The 21,404-nt window shown below is 43.4% G+C and overlaps 1 protein-coding gene across 1 annotated transcript in view; it reads left to right on the top strand.

The window, feature by feature from the left end:
• tns1b (tensin 1b) overlaps positions 1-21,404 on the top strand; it is a 150,175-nt gene that overhangs the window by 43,897 nt on the left and 84,874 nt on the right. The window contains exons 2-3 of the mRNA XM_070914050.1: positions 847-961; positions 10,719-10,756. Of these exons, the coding sequence (XP_070770151.1) occupies positions 847-961; positions 10,719-10,756 (153 nt within the window). The remainder of the gene's footprint in view (positions 1-846; positions 962-10,718; positions 10,757-21,404) is intronic.

The following is a 21,404-nucleotide window of genomic DNA, read 5'->3' as shown; positions in this document are numbered from 1 at the left end:
CAAATATTCTCAGATGGCCAGGAAAATGTCTTTTATAGTCTTTGTCTCACCAACACTCTCTGTTAATTGGTTAATTGCCGGTTACATTAAGTTCCACTGGATCTGATGAAATATAAAACTGTTGTGGCTAAGTGCTTTTACAACATAATAACTATGATATAAACATTTGGTAAGGTTGTCTTGCTTACAGGGGGATTAGTTGGACCACTTTTCCCATAGGGCCGAACCTCAAAGTAAAAAGTGGGACCAGCTGAGCAAATACACCAGATGATGTCACATTTCCCTATAAGGTCGGTCATTAGGGGACAAATGGAAACACGATGCAGGTTTCTCGTAACGACACCGCAGGAAACAGTCAGACTTCCAAAGCTTGACTTTTCTGTTTGCCCTTCAGCATTGCTGAATGCCAAGTTTACAAAGCAGACAGGAAAAGGACTGGGGTGGGGGGGGTGAGGGGGTGAGGGTGGTGTACGATGGTTTACAGAAGAGGAAACACAGACAGACACAGAGGGATGTTTAACTGGGGTGGGGAGCACTGGCAGATAGTCCCTCCAAAGAGTTGCGTAACACACCTGCAAGGAGGGAAAGGAGAGAGGACCGGACAAAAGTTGAGGGGGGGGGGGGGGGGGGGGGGGGGTTCACCTAAGCCCCTACAGCCTTATTTTCTGGGTGGACAAGGGGTCACCTCTGAGATGAATGTGAGCATGGATGGATGTAATGTATGTGTGTAGTCAGGTGCACTTTAAAATAACACCCCCCCCCCAAAAAACAACAACAAAACATTGAAGTCTATCAGGTCACAACATTTTAGCGCTGACCTTCCACCTCTTTTGTCTGTTGTTGCAGCCGGAGGAGTTGGAGGCTCTTCATTCCCATACGTTCCGGGTGAAGACTTTCAAGAAGGCCAAGCACTGCAGCGTCTGCAAACAGACCATCATCCAGGACGGACTCATCTGCCGAGGTCAGTCACTGCCCTGAAGCTCCGACGCACTGCAGCAGCTAGATCTCACCTTGATGCAATGATGTACAGGTGTACTGCAGTACGCAGTGACATCACTGTTGGGCGTGGTTACAGGTGCAACAGGTTTGAAACCTTCAACCAGAGAGGGAAGCAAAACACTGCCTTACAGCCTGGTGTTGTTATTCTTTTAGGTCAGAGCCTGTGAATCTGTTGTTTATGTAAAGACGGCGATATGTCCCCGAGGCTCCCTGCCACTTAGTGGTGTGGTTGGTCACAGCTGGTCAGCCTAAAGGAATTTCATTACTGTGAGTGTCAGCGGAGGCTTTTAGTGACAGGATCACAAAGTTCTGACTGTGAAGAAACCAAATAATCCTGCACACAGCTGATCACTTTGGACTGTTATTAACCTTTGAATGCTGTGAGTAAGTACAGGAGACCGACAGTGTGCAGGATTCTGTGGTTTCTTCACAGTTCTTCTTGGCACGGTGATGAAAAAGGCAACGTAACCTCACAAAATTATGACTGTCGGATGCTTCAATGCAAAAATCCACTTTTTTGTTTCACTCTTTATTGAACAGTGGGATTCTTGTGTTGCCACTGTGAGCTGGTCAGTAAAATCTGACCGTAGGGAGGCTGTAACACATGTAAGATCTTATCACATCCTTCCTATTTTGTCTAGGGACTATTTTCAGGGCCCGATGTTCATATAAGGTCCCAACTCCCGTCACTGGGAACGTTCACTCTTGTTGGGCTTGGGTTGGCTTTCAAAATGTAATCTGTTATGGATCATTGCTTAAATTCAAAACAAACAACGTAATTTGCATTCAGCAGAATCTAAACTCGGTTGTTTGACTACTTAAATTTCCCCAACCTAGAGCTAAGGCCCACTGAGAGGACCTGCAATAACTGCTCTAACCTGCCGGGACAATGAAGCCAATATCTGTTTCAACTTCCATCAGTGGTCTAAATGAGGGGGTCATCTGAGGTTACCTGAGGTCGTCTTTGTGTCGGGGTTTAGTCAGTCAAGTGTCAGAGGAGGGTAAGGGTTAACAGCTTCTCAATTTCCTTCATGGTGTTTACTGCTGACTGGTATTGAGGAGTGGTTTGATTGATGCAATCATCTTTAATAGAACAGAGATGGGAACATGTACATTTAAGAGTGTCTATGATACTGATAACATGTTGTGGCTGGTTCCGGAGCAAATACCTTCTGTTGTTTTTTACGCTAAAATAACTTCAATAGGGTATCAAGCAGTATTTCATGCTTCTATTGTTCTTCTTTCGTCTATGCAGGTGGCAGTTTGGTGAGATTGAAGTGTAAAATGTGAAACAACAAACAATTGCAGGAAAGTAACTGAGATTCAATAATAGACTTAGATGTGGTCACCGTTTTCAGAACAGTCTCCATGCAGTAAACTTTTCCCATCAGGTGTTCCAAGTGGGTTAAAACAAACGTGGAGAGTATATGCCCCCCCCCCCCCCCCCCGGTCTGCTCACCACATCATGCTGTAGTGGAAATGTCTGTTTTCAGACAGATAACGTCAAATGAAACCATGCGGAAATGGCTGGATGTTTGGTTTGGCACACCGGGTAGATGTTTGAAGGGCTCACCTTGCAAAAGCATTCTCTGCACATTGGTATCTCTCCGGAAACGAAGGGCGGTTTGACAGAGTGACATTTTGTTCTTGTGCTGTACTGTGTGCAGGCCCGTGCTCATGCTAGGTCAGTTTGATAAAAGCTGTCAATAAAATGACTGAACACACTTGTGATACTGTAAAGTATGGTTCAATCTGTGGGGATGTGCATGTCATTAACTCTTGACGTCTGCGTCTTCGTTCCACATGCTCAGCGTGCTACAGACGGTGTTTTGCAGAAACATCATTCGAAGCAGAGTACCTGTCCTTCCGCCTCTTTTCACTGATTAACCAGACTGTGTTGCAAGCAGTATTCACGCGCGCAAACTTAATGAAAGCAATCTGTTAAATTCATGGAAAATAAATCTTACTGAACACGAACATTTCAAAGAAAACAATCACTGCGTTATTAAAATAATGAGCGATTGACTCACGTTACCATTTCTTCCCCCAAAAAAGGATTTGTTAGAAATTGTTTTTTATGTTTTGGTAACGTTTCCACGAATTGCATGGGCTGTTGCCATCACTCTGTTCTGGATAAATAACGTTCAGTTGACTGTGCAGACGGTCACCTAAATGTTCTCATGAAATGACACAAAGAGAGCACCTGGGACCATCATCTGTCAGAGCTGATTCATACGGGAAATAAACCATCATGACGAGGCGGATTTAAGTCTACTCTGATTTAATTTACTTCAGTTTGATTCTCACTCGTCTAGTCATATCTGGGCTTGGAAATGACGTGTGTGTGTGTGTGTGGTTGTGTGTGTGTGTGTGTGGTTGAGGTAGATTCATGAGGACAGTTAGGCTTCAGCAGCCGTCAACCAGCCAGGTTTTCTCTTGCTTCGTCTGTCTCCCTGTCTTAGGTGGAAAGCAGTAACACTGTAGTTGAGTGCAGTACTTGAGTATTTGGGTACTTCAGTATTTTAGTGCTGAAATACTTAAAGGGGTACTCCACCCATTTTACACATTGAAACTAACTCTATTCTTGCAAGATATTAGTTTAGGCATCTGACTGCTGCAGCAGCTCGGAAAATTAGGTTTTTACTTCCAAACACATTAAAATAGAGACGGATGCATCAATCATTCCATACAGGATCCCTCCGTCGAACTGTGCCTCACCCCCGCTGCTCTTGTTTACTAACATTCTCCAGTCACATGGTCTCGTAATGACACGAGCACTTGGACTTCCTCTCTCTCTCCAGCGGTTGCCAGGATACAAGGTGTTAGTTGCTTTGACAATAGCATGTTGACGCAGGTCAGGGCAGCAGTTTTCCAGTAAAAAAAAACAAAAAGGCCCTCTGCGGTAGGGTATTTTTGGAGAACTGGCCCTGAGGGCAGGAACTGGCTTTTATATTCATTCACTGTAGTGCAGTTCAGGTGAAATGGGTGGTTTGTGTGCAGGGGCAGGTCCACGGAGCGCTGTTGTGCCCTTAAAAGGTAAAGTACAACTGAGAATATGGTCATGGATGATGATTTAGTACTTGATATAGTTCATGAGGACACCTTATTCTTTTGATTTGAGTCTGTCCCCCAAACTGAAGGAAATCACAGACATTTGAATACATTTTCTTCTTCTTCTCACAGCTGCAGCATTCAGCTTTTGTAAAGGGTTCATACAAAGCCATAAAATTCAAACCACCTTCAAACAAATCCACACAGAGCGTTTAGAACTGCTTTTCTGCGAAGGGTGTAGCTCTTGTGCTCTGGGGCGACTGGTTTTGTCCTGGTTCTGCCGGCGACCACACCGCCGTCCCCTCGACGTCCACTGTAAACACAGAACTTCAAAGACACACCACAATAGCAGGTGTGTGTGTGAGTGTGTGTGAGTGAGGGAGAGCGAAGGTTATCATAGCTCTGCTCTTGACTGCTGAGCTCATACAGCTGGTATGCAGCAAATCCCAACGAGGGTGAAAACACATGCACACATGCAGGACTGGCTGCATGCGGCGATGCTGCGGAGACATTCTGAAGTTGTGAAAACATTGTGTTACTACAGTGTATAAAAATTGTTTGACTGCTTGTCAGGCAGCAGGTAACACTTGCATCAGTCTGTGTAGTCACCAGCCAAGTTCATATCACACACACACACACACACACACACACACACACACACACACACACACAGCACATAGACTCATAGCAATTACGTTAATCACTATGACTGTTTTGTCGTCCCTGGTGCCATTCCCTGCTTTGGCAGAAGTCATTAGTCTAATAGGTGGAGCAGATGGACGAAGATGACCATTGGCTTTCTGTGGATGATGGATGGTGACTGTCTCCCAGTCTAATATCATTATCCTAATCTACTAAACTGACCAGACAATGACTTTCCATGAGCCCTGCCAGGGGACCGAGGCTCAGCACGCTCTGTCAGAGGGACTGGAAGATATTTGTGCAGATTTGGAGATGATCTGGAGTTCAGCTCCTTCTTCCTTCTCTCATCTGCCTGCACGTCCGTTTCACCGTCTGCTAACCTGTACGTGCACACACCTGTGCCACACGTGCTCTCGCAAAACTGCTCGTTATCCTTTCAAATGAAATGTGATTTATGTGTGAAACTTGCAGTAAGTTTCATCAAAGTCCCCACGTTGGCAGCTCCAGAGCAGTTAATGCAGTTGGGGCGCCACCTGTTGGACGAAATGAAACATTGCAACTGAGCTGTAGTTAAACCTCTTAATGTAAGGGGCCATTGAATTTAATTGAATCTATTGTTCCTTCTTGGCAAATCTTACAGCTGTGTTTTTATTTGTTCGTATTGGTTTGTATTTATTTATTGGTTGATATAACTACATGTGCCAAACACATTGTGAAACATCACATGTAGTTTTTAAATAAATATTTCTTAAGGTTCAAAGTTTACTCTTGACCCTGGAAAAAGCACTTAGGAAGGTCTATTTAGCAGCTGTAGATGAAGATTGGAACATGTACTGTTATTAATCGAACAATACAATCATATTCAAACATCTACAACTCCATGACAACTGGATAAACTCCGTCTGCTGATGGGGATCATGTGACATGACTGAAGGCTCCTGAAGAGCAGCTAAATAGCTCTTGCCATGAGATTGTTTTGATCAAAGCCAATTCTTGTGTCTGTCATATGAGACGAGGCAATTATCAGTATATGAATAAATAACAAGTAAGCACTGCAGTTGATTCGGTCAGACCTCTTTTGTAATGACATACAGATCAGTACGAATACTGAATTGATGAAAAGAAAAGAGACATATAATGTTTAGGGAAAAAAAGATGCACAGAACTGTATCTTATATTTCAAGCTGCAGCTCATCAAAACGTGCTACTCTAGCGCGTCTCCCACCTGTTGTTTCTGTTACAGCCACCAGGAGGCAGCAGAGTCCTTTGTTCCTTTAACCCATCTGCAGACTACATCTGCTGCTGTTTCCAAAATGTTCAGCACAAACCTCAAACCGGAACTTGTGCACATTGTGTGATCCACTGTTGGGCTCCTTGCTATATTTACATGTTAATTTCGCTGCGTGTAGCTGCAGCTTGAATCAAGGGAAACAGCTGTGTCAACCAAACAAAGCCAGACTAGCACTCACAGGCCCAAAAAACAGACAGCAAAGTAAACATGCAGAAGTTGTGTTTTGTCAGGTCGAAGCAAACAAATGACACAGAGCACTGATTCCATGGGAACTCTCGCTCAGGATTTATTCTGCTGTCCTGAAATGTTTTCGGGAATCTCCCGCGTCAGGAAAGCCTCAGCAGCTGGATGAAGGTGGGGCTTTACCCACAGAAACCCAACGCTGGCAGGGACTTTATCTGGGGAAAATGTGTGGGCTGATGACACCCTGTATTAGTCAAATGATGGATAGTGATTGTCAATAATAATTACTCGCATTCATTCTACACAGAAACTGCACAGAAAGACACGACAGCGTGTTAAGAGAGAGAGTGTACATGTAAGTCATGTAAGGTCATCAGCTGTTCACAGCCAGTTTTATGGAACAGCTCTAATACGGCCGCCTGTTTCAGAGGATATATTACGTGACCTGAAACCTGGTGTGGTCTGTAGCTTTAACCCACAAGATATCCATCTGCTGTTAGTCTGTAGTGTCAACATCCCAGCCAGAATTGAATTGTATTGATTTGCATCAAAGCTCGCACCCCTGACTTTCCGAGTTATAAGTTAAGTTAAATCTGAGCACATAGAACTAACTCTCTCCACTTTTTGACAGTCACATCTCAGATTTCCATTTAGAGTATCAAGGCTCAGACTGTCCCATCAACATGGCTCATATATCCCTGAAACACAGACGCTCTCCTCTATTCACCCACATACAGTTATGTCGTGTAATCTGAAAATCTGAGGACATAAAGCCCAAAAATTCAAATACTTTCTTCATAATTTTTTTAATAAAAACTCCAGGAACATGTAAAGTACCACTGACATGTAAAATGATTTATGAGACGCCCAGTTTACCCTGAAAATAGCAATATGTGGCATGCATAGCGAGACATATCGAGACAATGCCGCAAGCCTGTAAATAAATGAATGAATGAAAATGAAGAATACCAACTTAAAAACCTTCAGATTTTTCAGGAAGCCATGACATCTACATGGAAACACACATTGGTTTTGGCCTTTGTTGGTAGTTGTTTCACGTCTTCATGAGCGCCATCTGGAGCATTCCCACTTCATCACACATTAGGAGAAAAAAAAAGAGTTCGTATGTGTCTGTACACAGGAGTGACGAACTGTGTATGTTAGTCCACTGCGTGCACACGTGTTGGTGCTCACATGTTTGTGATTGTGCAGGGGGGGGGGGGGGGGGGGGGGGGCTTCTCCAGCCCTGCCCTCTCATTGTGTTCAGTGTTGTAAGGAGGTCCAGCCCAGCCCTGTGGGAGTATACTCTCATTCCAAGGAACCAGGGGAAGGAAATCATCCAGCCTCAGTCACACACCCCCACCTCTATCATCCCCCTCCGATGTTGCATAGCATACCACAGACCCAGAGTCAGATAGCGATGACTGTTCTCATCATCTCCTCATCGTCTCCTCATTTTGACCAACTCCCAGTCCTGCTGCCCTCTCATTAGCTTCATGATTGACGTGAGCAGTTGGTTCACTTTCACTCTATTATTCATCCTTTCCATATGAGTCTTTTCTCCACAATCTTCTCTTTCTGGCGTCACCTTCTCTGTCTACTGTCTCTCTGTCTCTTTTTTTTCTTCCTTCCCTCCACCAGGAACATTTCTGCTCTGTTTATTCTCCAAAGCTCCAACTTCCTAACAAGGTAAAGCCTAACCCGAGTTCTCTGGGCTCAGCGCTTTCACACCCAATATGGAAGTCCTCCTTCTTCCCATGTGGCCCAGGAGTGTTGTTTACTGGGGACTCACGTTCTGGGAACAGCACTGGACATCATCCTGATGGACACGCACGTGGCTTTTGTGCTCATCAAGCAAACAGCCGGCTGCATTTGAATGTCGCATCTATGAGAGCATTCTGGCTTATGTCACATCTATAGTATGTCAAAAACACTTTGAGCAGGCCTCACTGTACTTTCACTCCCGTGTCTTGACTGTACGAAGACAATCATAAATGTGGTGGACAACACTCCTGCACATGCAGGTCAAATACAGTTTTCTAAAAAGATTAAAGTAGTGCCAAAACCATCAGTCTACTGACAATTTTGAGTATTTATCCAGCAGAAAAGCCAAATATTACCAGTTACTTTAATTTAAGATTTTGCTGGTTTCTCAGTTATGTATCATTGTAAGTCCAAAACCCAATTTGAAGTGTTGGAAATGGTGATGGACATTCTTTAATTTTGTGACATTTTATAGAATAAATGATTAATCCATAAAAAATGATGGATAAAATATGGAAAATAATAGTTGCAGCTATAATTTAAAGGTTATACGCTTGTCTGTGGGTTGAGAAAATGCTTTGGTGAATAATCAGAAATGTGAAATACGAAGCTCATTCACAGTATGTTGTTCCAGACTGAGCATAATGTAATGTGTTATTATTTTTTTCACAGTCTGGACTCGGTATGTGGGTCATGCTGTACAGAAGAACTCCATTCGGTTTGACCCTGGGAACTCAAGTAGCGTACTTTTGGAAGTTTGGAAATGTGTATCCCGGTAGGATTTCATGGTGCCACCCACATTTGAAGGCCTTTAATTAAGAAGTCAAACTGACTTTAAAATGTTACCCCCCAAGTGCAAATATAGTCCTGCGTGTGCTTAAATAGAAACTAACTGCACCATGATGTAATTACACATTTGGCTCGAAAAAAGGAAGCTTCTCACTTTTCCTCGTTTCAGTGTGTAGACACTTCGTTGAAATAGAAGTTAATTCAAATGTTTCAAGCAATGAGGTGTTTTACTCGGGACATGTCAGTCAAGTAAAACATGGCTGCGGAGTTAAATACAAGTCTCCTCAAAGTGAATGAATGAATGTGTAAAGAAGAAAAGAAAAATACATTTTCTGCTGGTCTGGATAAGATTGAAGGCCTGGTAGCTGTTAGTTGACCCCGAGCTGCTCTGAACACTTAACCTCTGACCCCGAACCAGCCTAAAGGCTATCTAAGGTTTCTAAGAAGCTACAAAGTTGGAAAGACGTTTATTAAAAAGATAAGTTAGCAATACTACATTACTGAAGTGAAGAACAAACACAAACCAAGTCAAAGACTGGTCTCAGTCTATAAGTGTTTAAGAAGCACACTGTGTAGTGTTCAGAAAACGTACAACTGACAACGTAACGCAGTATGAAGACATGATCTCCACTTTCACACAGTGTGAGGACTGGCCCAAGTTCATATTAGTGACTTAAGATCACAATGGATATTACACTTGCTTTGAAAAATGTGGCTGGAGACAGGAAGAATAACTCATTACATAAGGTGTAGCGCGTTCCAGTAAAAGCATACAGTCTTCTTTATTTGGAAAGCTTACGCCTCGGCACACCGAGCTGTGTTTTCACTGTCTGTCCTTCGAGGGGATCTGACAATTTATGAGCCACTGGTCCAGGTGCTCTCCCCTATTGACCCTTATTTGTAGACCCAGTGGGAGACCAGAGAGAGGGCTCGGGGGGTGGAAGGGAAGCTGCAAAAAAAAAGTTAAAATTCAATAGTGGAACAATGTCTTTAATCTTTAGTGATTACGTGGTAGATTTTTATGAATTCCTTTCAACTCTGACTCTGACTGACTCCCACATAACATGGCCACGATTATTCTGATGTAAATAATGGATCACATTACTACTTGTAGGGGTCAGTCGTAGTGACGAACCCACGGACAATTATCAGCTGCCTCTGCGGTTCCCCTCGGTTCCCCTCGGTTCCACAGAGCGTTATAGTGTCTTTCAGCTACACCACTTAACTGTTTTGGTTCACTGTTATCTCTCTCATCGGTTTCGCTTCCAACCGAAGCAAGCGGCTGTTTTGAGCAGAAAAGTTCAGATAAACCCAGCTCCAAACTAGCTGGGGAACATAGTGGAGCGTAGTTTAGTGCTATTGAGCAAATGTTGGCACGCTAAGATGATCCACATGTGGTGGAACATGTATGTATGCAAGGGAGAAAGATGACATACCTGGAGTTATTCACTGGATTGAAAGTTGTTTAGTCTGGAAAACGATTTTCTGTGCTACAACTGAAAAGGGACGTAATGGTTTCTTTATTATGTGCAGTTGAGTTTTGTCTGTGTTGTCTTGATAAGAATCTCTCGGGACCATCTGTGCAGCTGTCTGTGAAGCTCCGCTCTGGTGCGGTGAATAAAATATGTTGAAGCTTGTCATTCATCAGAGCACTTTCAATGTCATCATTGATTTTTCTGTTATATGTCAGAGTTTTTAAAAGTATATCTGAGTCTTTCAGGATAATGAATGAAGAAGTTGACAGGGAGCCAGTGTCCAAACAGCACAAAGCTAACATTGGGCAGCATTAACCTGCTAACAGCAGATGATATTTGACTTTGACCACAGAGCAAACACTCTGGGGAATTTGAATGAACCTCTTGCTTTTTCATACCTCCTTGACAACCACTCAATGTCATGATTCATACTGGACCGCAGTGTTTGGGTTTCTCCGCAATGTTTGGGAGACTTTTATGAACTGTGAAGTTAATATCATTTTCTCTTTTTCTGTTTTCTCTAGTGTGCCGAATAGCTTGCCACAAGAAATGTGAAGTCAAGGTAAGAGTTAAACTATTTTGTTTAAAAAAAACAAAAAAAAAACACCCACACCCAAAGACACGAGAAGGAAAACAAAGTCATGTTTTAAAAGTTTGCAGATTTTCTTACGGTTTTATGCAGCAGGTGTTTGTTTCTTTCCACGTGGAAAAAGAACACGAGAAAGGCTCCGACACAATCTTAATGTGCCCTTCAAAATCCATGTGAGCTTATCGGGAGGAAATATCGTGTTTTAGGCGGAGTCAGCTACTCTTCTGTACAGTGTATGTGTGTGTGAGTGTATGTACATGCAGATGTTGGGGTAGGTGGAGTTAGTGGAGTTTATGTTCTGCAAAAAAATCTGAAGAATGTCTAAACAAGTGCTCTTTGTACCAGAATGTGTTTATCTTGGATAAACTCTTGCGTCTTGCAGATCGCCCCGCGTCTAAAAATAAAAGACCTCTGGATGGAGCCGTCGTTTGATTCATCTTGTTTTGGAAAGGCAAAGAGCACGTAGATAAAAATGGGAGGGAAAACAGATGAAGCTGAAGCTCCTGCAGGCTTGTTGGGGAGGGAAGGTTGTGTGTTTTTGTGTGAGTAAAGGTACAACTGCCACGAGGGGTTTACAGGAGGATTGGCGCATATACAGTTCCTATGCACACCTATGGATATACACACCCTTCATCTGGTATCCATTACTGAAATGGGTGCTACTTGCCAGCTTCACCCAATCCTTCTTTTACTCACAGGAAATGCCAGAGGTGCAGGGCAGACAGGCCACGCTAAGTATGAGGTGGGGGCTTTGGCCAGCCGTGCAGGACAGGCCTCTCGTGGAAAGGACTCAAACAAAATGTCCGAAATGATAAGCCCAAGCCATGCCACCTTTCTCACACAAACTGCCGGTAGATCGGGCCTTGAGATATTTGTCTTTGAGATTTCTGCCTCCACCTCGGAAAATGGTGGTTGAATGAACTTTTGTTTGTAGCGCACAAGAAAAACGACGATTTCCACAATGAATGCACAGAAGATTTCTCAGAAGGTAGAAAAGTAGTCACAGTGCGTATTGTTCACAGTGAGCTCTGTGTTGTTTGTTTCGGAAAAGATACGGCAATGCTGAATTCTTACAATCAAAGCTTTGCAGAATTTCTCTTTTCCTCTGTGTTCACAACAACCTGCAAACTTTTGTTGCAGTGTTGAACCGGAGTGTCTGCCTGCAGGACTCCTCTGTGGAGTCGCTTCTCAGGCGCCGCCGTCAGGACATGAAAATGCACACAAACAATACAAAATAAAATCGTGTAGACACATCAGGTGTCCTTGATTTAGATTTAATCAATTAGTCTACATTGTAACGTGAAAAAAATGACCTATTATGTCTACGTAGCAACATAAATCTATTCAATAATTCTACCAGTAACAGTATCTTATTTACATGCGCTATTTGTTTATTTATTCTGTCAATATAGGACATGCACACTGTCCATAAAGCCTAGCGACATCAATTCATAGAAAAACATAAAGCTTGAGAGCTTAAAGATTGGAGCTTAATCCTCTTTGTCAAAAAAACACACATCTCATTCATAATTTCCCTTTGAAGAAGAACACACTACGGCGTTTTACTGCAGTCAGCTTCATTTACTCTGAAAAACTGACCACTTTGGATATCTGATGACACGTGAAGCTGATGTGTTTACTTGTGCTATAAAGTGCACTAACTTAGCTCTGTGTTCTTCATGGTGTAATGAATAAGTGAATTATTAGGAGCTTCGTTAAGAAACAAAACAAAGCAAAAAACACACAAACTGACAAAATGATCGATCGTTCTGTTTCCCTTTATTATATATAATATATAATATAATATATAGTAGTCCACTGTCCACTACTGCTTGTATTCACAGTCAGGTGTGCAAGCTTTCCACTGGAAGGGATGAATTTTAGGACGTTACAGGTCAAATTAGTGGGGGGGGGGGGGGGACGTTAAAGGAACATACTCCCAGTGTCTATATATACAAAACTGAAACTTTCCACATCCAAAAATCTCAGAAGCATTTCCTTTTCTAAACATTTCAACTAAAAATGTCATAGCTTTGGCAGGAAGCAATTTGCTAACAAGCCTGAGATGAAAAACAAGGGAGTGACCGCTCAGGGTCAAGCGCGATCACTATCGGCACTCAGTCAGGCCTGCGAGGCCGTCTGGTACATTTTTATGAATTATTTATCTTAAAAACCTGATAAAGCTCTCTTCTATGTGCTGTCAGTCATATATGACCTTACATGTTAGGAAGCTGAACTCCTGATAATAACTCTTTCCTGGGACAGTTATCCCAAGCACATGCTACAGCTATAAATCTCTGTCTCTGAGATAAGACTGATATGTGGCCCATATTTAACCTGGCATCTGCAAACAAATGGTCAGACCCCCGCCCCTTATGAGTGTTTGCTCACAACTGGATGTGAAAAATGCTTAATCTCGTCAGTAAGATTTCACTCCTGGGTGTCGACAGGAAAGAGCCAGAGAGGAGCGGATTAGATCACCCTGGAAGCTGAGACAAGATTTCCATTTTCCCAAATCCTCGTACATACGTACTGGACACCCTACCTCTTTTCTATCCTCCTGACTCTTTCACACGTCTTCCTACTTTGCTCGAACGTAACCTCTTCACGGAAAACACAGTGGCAGGATGTCTGGGACTTTCCCACCGCGAGAGCGTTAAGCAAAGGTAAAACCCCAGACTACTTAAGAGTCCTCGGTCTACTCACGCTCCTTTCAGACGTACAGTGTGATAGCAGCCGTAGTAGAAGCTCCCGCCTCGCACCTTCCACTCAGTAACACAGTGTAAACATACTGTATAAAATAATGTGTTTCTCATTTGTGGTCTGTGGTCTCAGTTGTTTACGGCAGCAACACTCTCAGCCCTCTGAACCCCAGGCTTTTTTACTCACTTCTCACCCCCTTTATTTGCACCCTTCTTCAGTTATTTCTTTTAATTGATTTAAAGTACAGAATAACACACAAAGCAGCTCCTGTGTTTCTTCTGATCATTTCACCGGTGTTGCTGTGGAGCTGACAAATGGCAGCTCTTCTGTTCTGGACAAATGTGGCATGTAGATCCTGACTGATACTGAACTGTTTGAGAGTTAAAATAAAATAAGATTATATATCATTCAGTTTTCAGCGTAATCAAATCAAAATGAACTTGTCAGCACCAACAACAGTAAATACAACTTATATTACATCTAAATTCGTATCAGTAACAACTACATCATAAACAACAATGCAGTCTGTTAAACTAAAATCTAAACTACAGTTTTTTAACTATAATACACATTAAATAAAGTCGTGTGTGGTGTGGCCAAGCCTTTATTTGTGAAACTTACTGCCACCGATGACGAACATTAATTCTTCATGTATTGATACTCTTTTGGGATACCTGTTCTGCAATTTATTGTCACTTAACAGGCAGCACATGAACAACACTCTGCACTGTGTGCGACTATCAGCCCCACTGATACAGCGGTCAGGCTCCGGTGGGTTTGCAGCACTTGAAGTCAGGAACAAGCTGAGGTGCTGAGTCCAACCTATTGGATTTCACTGATCCTTCGTTGCCTGTTAAGCGTGTTTTGAGAAGGAAACTACCATGTTCCACCGTTAATGAGGAAGGAGGTCTGAGAAAGCAAAGTGGGAGAGCACACGCTCTCACTCCGCTAGTTTTTCATGCCCCGCTCCAAAATGATGAAGCATTTGTTTTCATTTTTTTCCAGCTCCTGAAATTCTCAGAATGCACGTTCTGAAAGTCCAGAGAAAAACCTCGTGTTTCTTTGTGCTGGCTGGCCTCCACTGTGTGTTTTTGTTATTTCACATTTGTTATTTGTGACCCCTTTAGTTCCTGTCATTGAGCACAACATGCTTCAGTTGCTCGCAGCGCGCTGATGGATACGTCCTCATTGTGCTTGTCGTATTTGCCAAATGAGAAGCTGTAAATTCTTCTTTTGTATTGCTGAATGTGGCGTGTGTAGTTTTAATAACACTGGTCCTTGGGTCACTCTGAATCTTTTCAGTAGATTATTTTTAAAAAAAGGACAATCAAATAAGGCATCAATCAAATCAATAATTTGTGTTCTCTAGTTGTGGATGCACCTGTACAGGACGGTTCTGGATCAAACAACATGCCGCCGCGTTTAAACAAGCAGTTATTCTCACACTGTGTGCATGTCGGTGGAAACAGTTTCCTGACATTTTTAACATTTCTGAACCGTCATCTGGAGATTAAAAGTCCTCGGTGAGGCAGAGAATAAGGCATGCCGTCTGTCTCTTATTATTTATTGCCTCCAAGTCTTAGACACATCCAAACAGCAGTATCCACACGCTCGTGAGGTGCATTTTTTTTGAGAGAGAACATCAGGTTTGCAGCTGGCCTTCCCCTCACCTGTTGGACACAGCTTGGCTTTATAACTGTGGAAAGTTACAGTAGCTGTCTGGTCACCAGGAGCTTCATGCACAGAGAGCAGAGTCAGTCTTTAAAGATCAGACCGTACTTCAACTGCAGGACCTGCCTCAAAGCCGGAGTGACAGCAAGCAGATATTCACTTCAAGTTATTGAGCAAAAAAGTGAATCCCCACCAGCTGCGATGACCCTGCTCTGTTGTTCACCCTGACCTTTGACCTCCCTGTCGGGCTGCACCCAGTGGTATCTTTATGTTTGATTAATTTGATTAATTGTCTACCGTATAACCCAAACCCTCTCTGCAGACAGCTTGACGTGGCTGTTTTTGTCCGACCAGCAGTCCAAAAACTTAAAGTTAATCAGTTTAAAATGATCTCAAACAGAAAAAAGCAGCATATCCTCACATTTAGGAAGCTGGAACCAGAGAATGTTTGACATTTTTAGGTCTGTTGGTCCACAGCTTTGGTCCAGGTTGAAATATCTCTTTAACTATTGGATGGATTGCCTTTACATTCTTTGACAGACTCTTATGGTCCCCAGAGGATGACTCCTGATGACTTTGGTGGTTCTCTGACTTTTCTTCTTGCACCACCATGAGGTTGACATGACGTAGAATTTGTTACGTTCCTGCCAGGATGAACTGTAATAACTTTTGCGAGTGCCATCATCAGGTTCATATTTTAGGGCTCCAATACTTACTTTTACTTTTGGTTTAAGACTAAATACCTACTAGTTGTAGTTGACTTAATAAAACTACATCAAGTATTCGTTTGGTTTTTAAGGTCGTTCCACTCCTCAGAAAGTGTGATCATTTGAATAGTACAGCCCTACTTAAAAAACTGTTGTTTTTAGCATTTCTGGGACTTAAATATAATCACAGAGCTGACTTCCTCTTAGATAATTCACACCAGAGAGTGCGATAAACTTGCCATTAATAGAAAGACGCAACACATTGTTCCTTGACTGTAAGTACAGGAGGCATTACATAACCCCAAGTCAAGTTTCAAAGATGTCAGCATGGTATCGAATCCCAGTAACAACATTAACAACTTCCTTCCTTTTCCATGCGGTGGCGGCTCTGCAGCTAGTGAGAAATGGGAGTTACAGTAGGAGGGGGGAGCGGTAGAGGGGGGGTGGACTCCTGTTAAGAAAACATGCAAGAAGTCATATCGCTGTGACAGACGGAGGGCGGGAACGAGTGAGGGCAAACATGAAATGGATGGGGTGGGGTCGCAATCAAAATACTCCCTTGTGTCGTGGCCGCGGTATCTGTATGTACTGCATTTTACAAGTACGCAGCTTCCAGTCTGATCAAATGCAGAGCCAGCCAACAGCTCTGAACCCAATTGAATTAGTAGTCACAGGACAGAACACATGCTCGCTACTCTGCCCTCCTCCTTATGACCGCAAGTGTCTGCAGGAACGCGACAACAACAACACGAGCACGGGATGAATCATCTGGCCTCTAATTTGAGAGCTCTACTGAATTAGAAATCATGTTCAAGGTAATGCAGTCCTGGGAGAACACTAAGACAACTTTTAAAGCTGCATTCATTGATTTTTTTGTGGGCACTTGGGGGCAGCGGAACAAACTGTGAACACAACATTGATGTATTATCACCTTATAAAGTTGTCCCGGCTAACATGCTAGCATACAGTTGAGACAAATTTGCATTGGAGCCGTGTTTCTGGCCAAAGAAGGGCTGTGAAACCAAAACAATGAGCTGAACAATGCTTGAGAGTTGAGAGGAACGGCAGAGTTTGGTGATAATTCTCTGTGGGTTTGTTGAGCAGGACACGTCACACATCCTCATTTAAGCCATCGTTAACGTAAAGATATTGACAAGTGCGGCTTTAACTTTGACCTTCTCAACAAAAGATGCCGTTGCTTTCGTCTTCTTAAGCTCAAATATGAGCTTAATTGTAACAGTTTTGCCGGCAAGAAGCAAAACAGAGGTTCACTGATCCGTGAGCCTCATCAAAGCCAAAAACAATTGCCTGTCAGCTCTCCATGTTCCCGTGCGTGAGTGAATGGCTTACTCAAGGAGCAGAGGCTTACGGCCATGTATTTAGTAACTGCGTGGTAGCGACATGTGCATAGATACAGCAGAGAAAACAAACAGGAACGCCCAGCCTTTAACATGATGGAGTAATCAAGAGCTGCTGGAAAGAATGTCAACAATGGGCCAAGTGCATGCAGGAGGCGGCGATGGAAGGAATAAGTGAGGCGAGTGACTTTGCGGAGCAGACAGTTGCATAAATTACATGAGATGTAATTTCATTGGCCTACAAAACTTTAAACCTTTATTTTTTCTGAGGAACAGTTGCTGAGCGTGCACACTCTTTTCCTGCATCACTAAGCCCCCCCCGACCACCACAACAGCTGTGTGTGAAGGACACGCTCATTACATGCCGAGGGAGCTCTGAGACTTTTCTGTTCAGGCTCGCCTCCCATCTATCTCCAGCCTGCCTTTTGATTCAAAGTGACAACTTTTCCATCCCATGCCTGCTTCCACCGCGTCTGAGCTCCTGCCGCCTCATCATGACCATCGAGGAGAAAAATCTGTGTTAAATCTGGTTGCATGGGCGTTGGTGAAACGTTCCACTGGACGCTGGGGGACAGTGATCTGTTCGGCTCTGCCGTTGCTTGGGAAAGCCTGAGTCAGACTCATGAAACTGGACCTCACCCAGACAGCTGTCCCCCTGTCTCTCTGTGTCCCTCCCTTTCTTTCTATCTTATTCTCTGTTTTATCTTTCATTTCAATGCTGTCCCGCTTACTCTAGACTACTCTGTCCTTGTCTCGTTCTCTTTCTCTCTCTCATTCACCCAACAGCAAAAATCTGCATAGGACTACTGATCTCTCGATCTGTTCTGGCTAAAAAGTCAAATTGAACGGTGACCGCCCAGAGATAGGTGCGTTTGTCCAATCACGGAGAAGACCTGTCGACGATTTAGCGATCGAACTTACTTTCTCAAGCTAATACTAACAATCCCTGGCCTTGCTAGAACAAAATGTTGTGGCAATGTTGGTGTGATCACAGACACACAGACAGGATCATGAAGGTAATAAAAGCCAGGACACAGGAAATGGACCAGACTAAGAGAAATATATTAGCCTCAAAGACAGACAGATAACTTTCCCATGCTTTACAATCCCTAACATACAAAGACGTGACTGTTGGTATGCGTTATTGCATTGCAACACAAAGCTCTACGTACAGTAACTCATAGCCCACATGGACAAACACAGACACCAGAAAATACCGGGGGAATTCCCACTTCCCACAGTTTCAGCCTGGTCCCTACATTAAAGGTGTGCATCCCACATAAACAAGCGTGTTGTTTTGTTACCGTAAACCACATGTCTCCTCTCTGGCAGCCCTCCCTTCCTTCCTGGCCCTTGTCATTAATAGCGAATTAAACAACGCTCACTGAGCCGACATCTGGCGAACACGGCTTCAGCTAAAGGTGCTACTTTTAGAGCTACCTTCCGTGTAATTACTTCCGAGCAACATCAAAGACAGCGGCCATTCTTTCCGTGCTGAGGCTTAATACTTAATGCGCCACAAATTTGTACCCAACATTCTTCATGTTCCTTTGTCTGCTACTGGATAGTAGCTGGGGAGTTTGTTGAAATGCTTACTGTCCTTTAGGATTACCTGACTCTCGTCATGATTCCAGGTGAGATTAAAGTCAGTTCTCCTAATAAGTTTTTCTTTTGCAGCCGAATGCTTGAGAGGTCGGCGATTCCTGCGGCGAACTAGAGGACAACTGAAATCTGCAGTCGCTTTTACTGCAGGGCTATTCACCTCATTTAAGATGGAGGCTGAGTAATTAACATGTCATCAGTTGGAGAGTAAATTGACGATCCTAAGCACCGCCCCCTTCCCTTAATGTACCAATCACAGCCGAATACAAGCACGGATCTGACAGATCTCAGTCGTACTGCTGCTCTAATGGCTCAGCTGCCTTCAAACTACAGAACAGTAACTGGGGGCGTGTTTGGGGTTTAATGGGTTATATCCAAATCCATAGATTACACCTTTTTGATCCTAACATAGGTCACATCATTTGTTTTTTTTCCTATCTAGTGAGAGAAATTTCATTTGTTGAATTTGCCAAGAGAACAGTCGGTTGTCACAATACGTGGACGCTGACTGACGTGCTGGAGAGTGACAAAGGAACACACTCGATGTAGCTATGCCTATATATATAAATATAAATATATATATATATATTATGCATACGATGGCTACAGATGGATAGAATGGGATGGGTCAGTTTATTTTTACAAAAAGGATGAATGCAAATTGAAAGGAAAATTTTGTTGTGTACATTTTAGGTAAAATATGATTCATAAATAAATAACAGTAATCAAACAGTGATCAGCAGTCGTCTGCAACCGGCTTACTGCATTGTACCGTACTCTACAATGTTGCTGTGCATGTTTCCAGTTTTTAATCTTAAGTTCATATTGGTATCTGCTCATATCAGCACATTAAGACGAAGAGTTGAACTCTTGGAATCAAAGGATTTATTGCTGCTGTGAGCTGAGAGACGCACCGAGCTGCTGACTGATAAGTATGTATCTCCACGCTGCTGTTGACACTGTTTGACTTTGGAGCTGCTGGCGAAGTCAATGGATTCATTCATGCTACTTTCTCTCTCGTTGCAGCTGTAGAGTGTGTGAGTATTAGTGTGTGAGAGAGAGAGAAAGTCAGACGGAGAGGGAAAGAGACAGAAAAGGCGAGTGGAGGGAGGGCGACTCATATTTAACCTGTAACTTGAGAAGCTGATAACAAGGAGAGAATGAAGAATGAGCTTTTGAGGAAGGTGTGTGTGTGTGTGTGTGTGAGAGAGAAAGACAGAGCTGTGCTTTTGTTTCCTGAGCTAATGTCCTGTTCCCCCTGATCTTCCTGGGAAATTCGGTTCAATATTTTTTTCTCCTTTCTCGTTACTCATGTGTCTCCCCCCGTTTGGGAGGAGGGCGAAAATGGACTGAACAAGAGGGAGGAGAGAACCCAGGCAGGGAAAGAGAGGGAAACAGCTACAGCTCGTAGCCAGACTTTGCCTGCTTATTCAGCGCTGAGTGCTGCACTGCGCCGCTTCCAGTTGTGGGATGTTAAGATTTGCCTTTGGCTGCACTTCTCCCCCCTCACATAAAGACTCTTTAGACATTTTTATGCTCATTTTCTTGGAGGAGGAGTGAGAGAGGGAGAGACTAGCCAGACCTATTAGCCTGGAGCCTGAAACACACACACACACCAACTCTCTCTCTCTCTCTCTCTCTCTCACACACACACTTGTACACTCCTCCAGCTCCGGCGCTGCACCAAGGTAACACAGTGAGTGGATTTAGCTTTAGCCATCTGGTCGGAGCGCAGAGAAAACCTCTCTGCTGCACAGAGGGGAACAGGGACAGGACGATGCAGCACTAAAACACAGCCGGACAGAGAGAAGCCAAAGAGTGAAAGAGGGAACGACACACACACACACACACACACTCTCTCTGACAGACAAGGATGGCCACCGCAGTGTTTCAGGTAAGGAGTGTGCTTGTAAGAGCTGTCTGGTATTTGACTGCTTGGCTGTCCCAAGTGTTGGCTGTGCTGTGCTCTGTTTCACAGCAAACCCTCCGCATTACGGATTTGCTTTATTTGGTAGGGAGAAAGTGAAAGCTCTCAGACGTGTGTTTTTTTTTTCAATCATGTATGTAACCCGGCATCGGTGCAGTGCTAGTTTGGTTCATTTTCATAGGTTTTACTATATGTGAGCAGTTCTGTTCTGTTTTTGCATACGCATTTATACAGTAGATGCACAGTTTGTATGTGCATTACATGGTTGTGTGTGTGTGTGTGTGTGTGTGTGTGGAAAAAGTGATTACAATCATTCAGTGTGTCTGTATGTTTGCACAGCACAGCACTGCTTCTAGTGTGTCCGCTGTAGCTGCTACGAGTGACAGGAATGTGTGTAAATGAGCATGTAAAAGAGATGGATTGAAATGAGTGTTTGTTGTATTAGTGTAGACGATGTATGTGTTTATGTAATGTAAAGCTCTGCTTGTTTCTGTAGTGCTTGTGTCTGTGTGTGGTCTCCTTGGCTTTCCTTGTTTTGTGGTTGGTGGCCCATGGTCACGGCTGGAATGACAGTGGTGGCGTATGTCTCCGCTTGTTTTCACTTTTCTCCCATTTTTTTTTTCTCCTCTCCTCTTTTCTCGTCTCTTGTATGC

Source organism: Enoplosus armatus, chromosome 11 (genome assembly GCF_043641665.1).
Source record: "Enoplosus armatus isolate fEnoArm2 chromosome 11, fEnoArm2.hap1, whole genome shotgun sequence".
Lineage (NCBI taxonomy): Eukaryota > Metazoa > Chordata > Actinopteri > Centrarchiformes > Enoplosidae > Enoplosus > Enoplosus armatus.
This window is presented reverse-complemented; position numbering and strand designations above follow the sequence as displayed.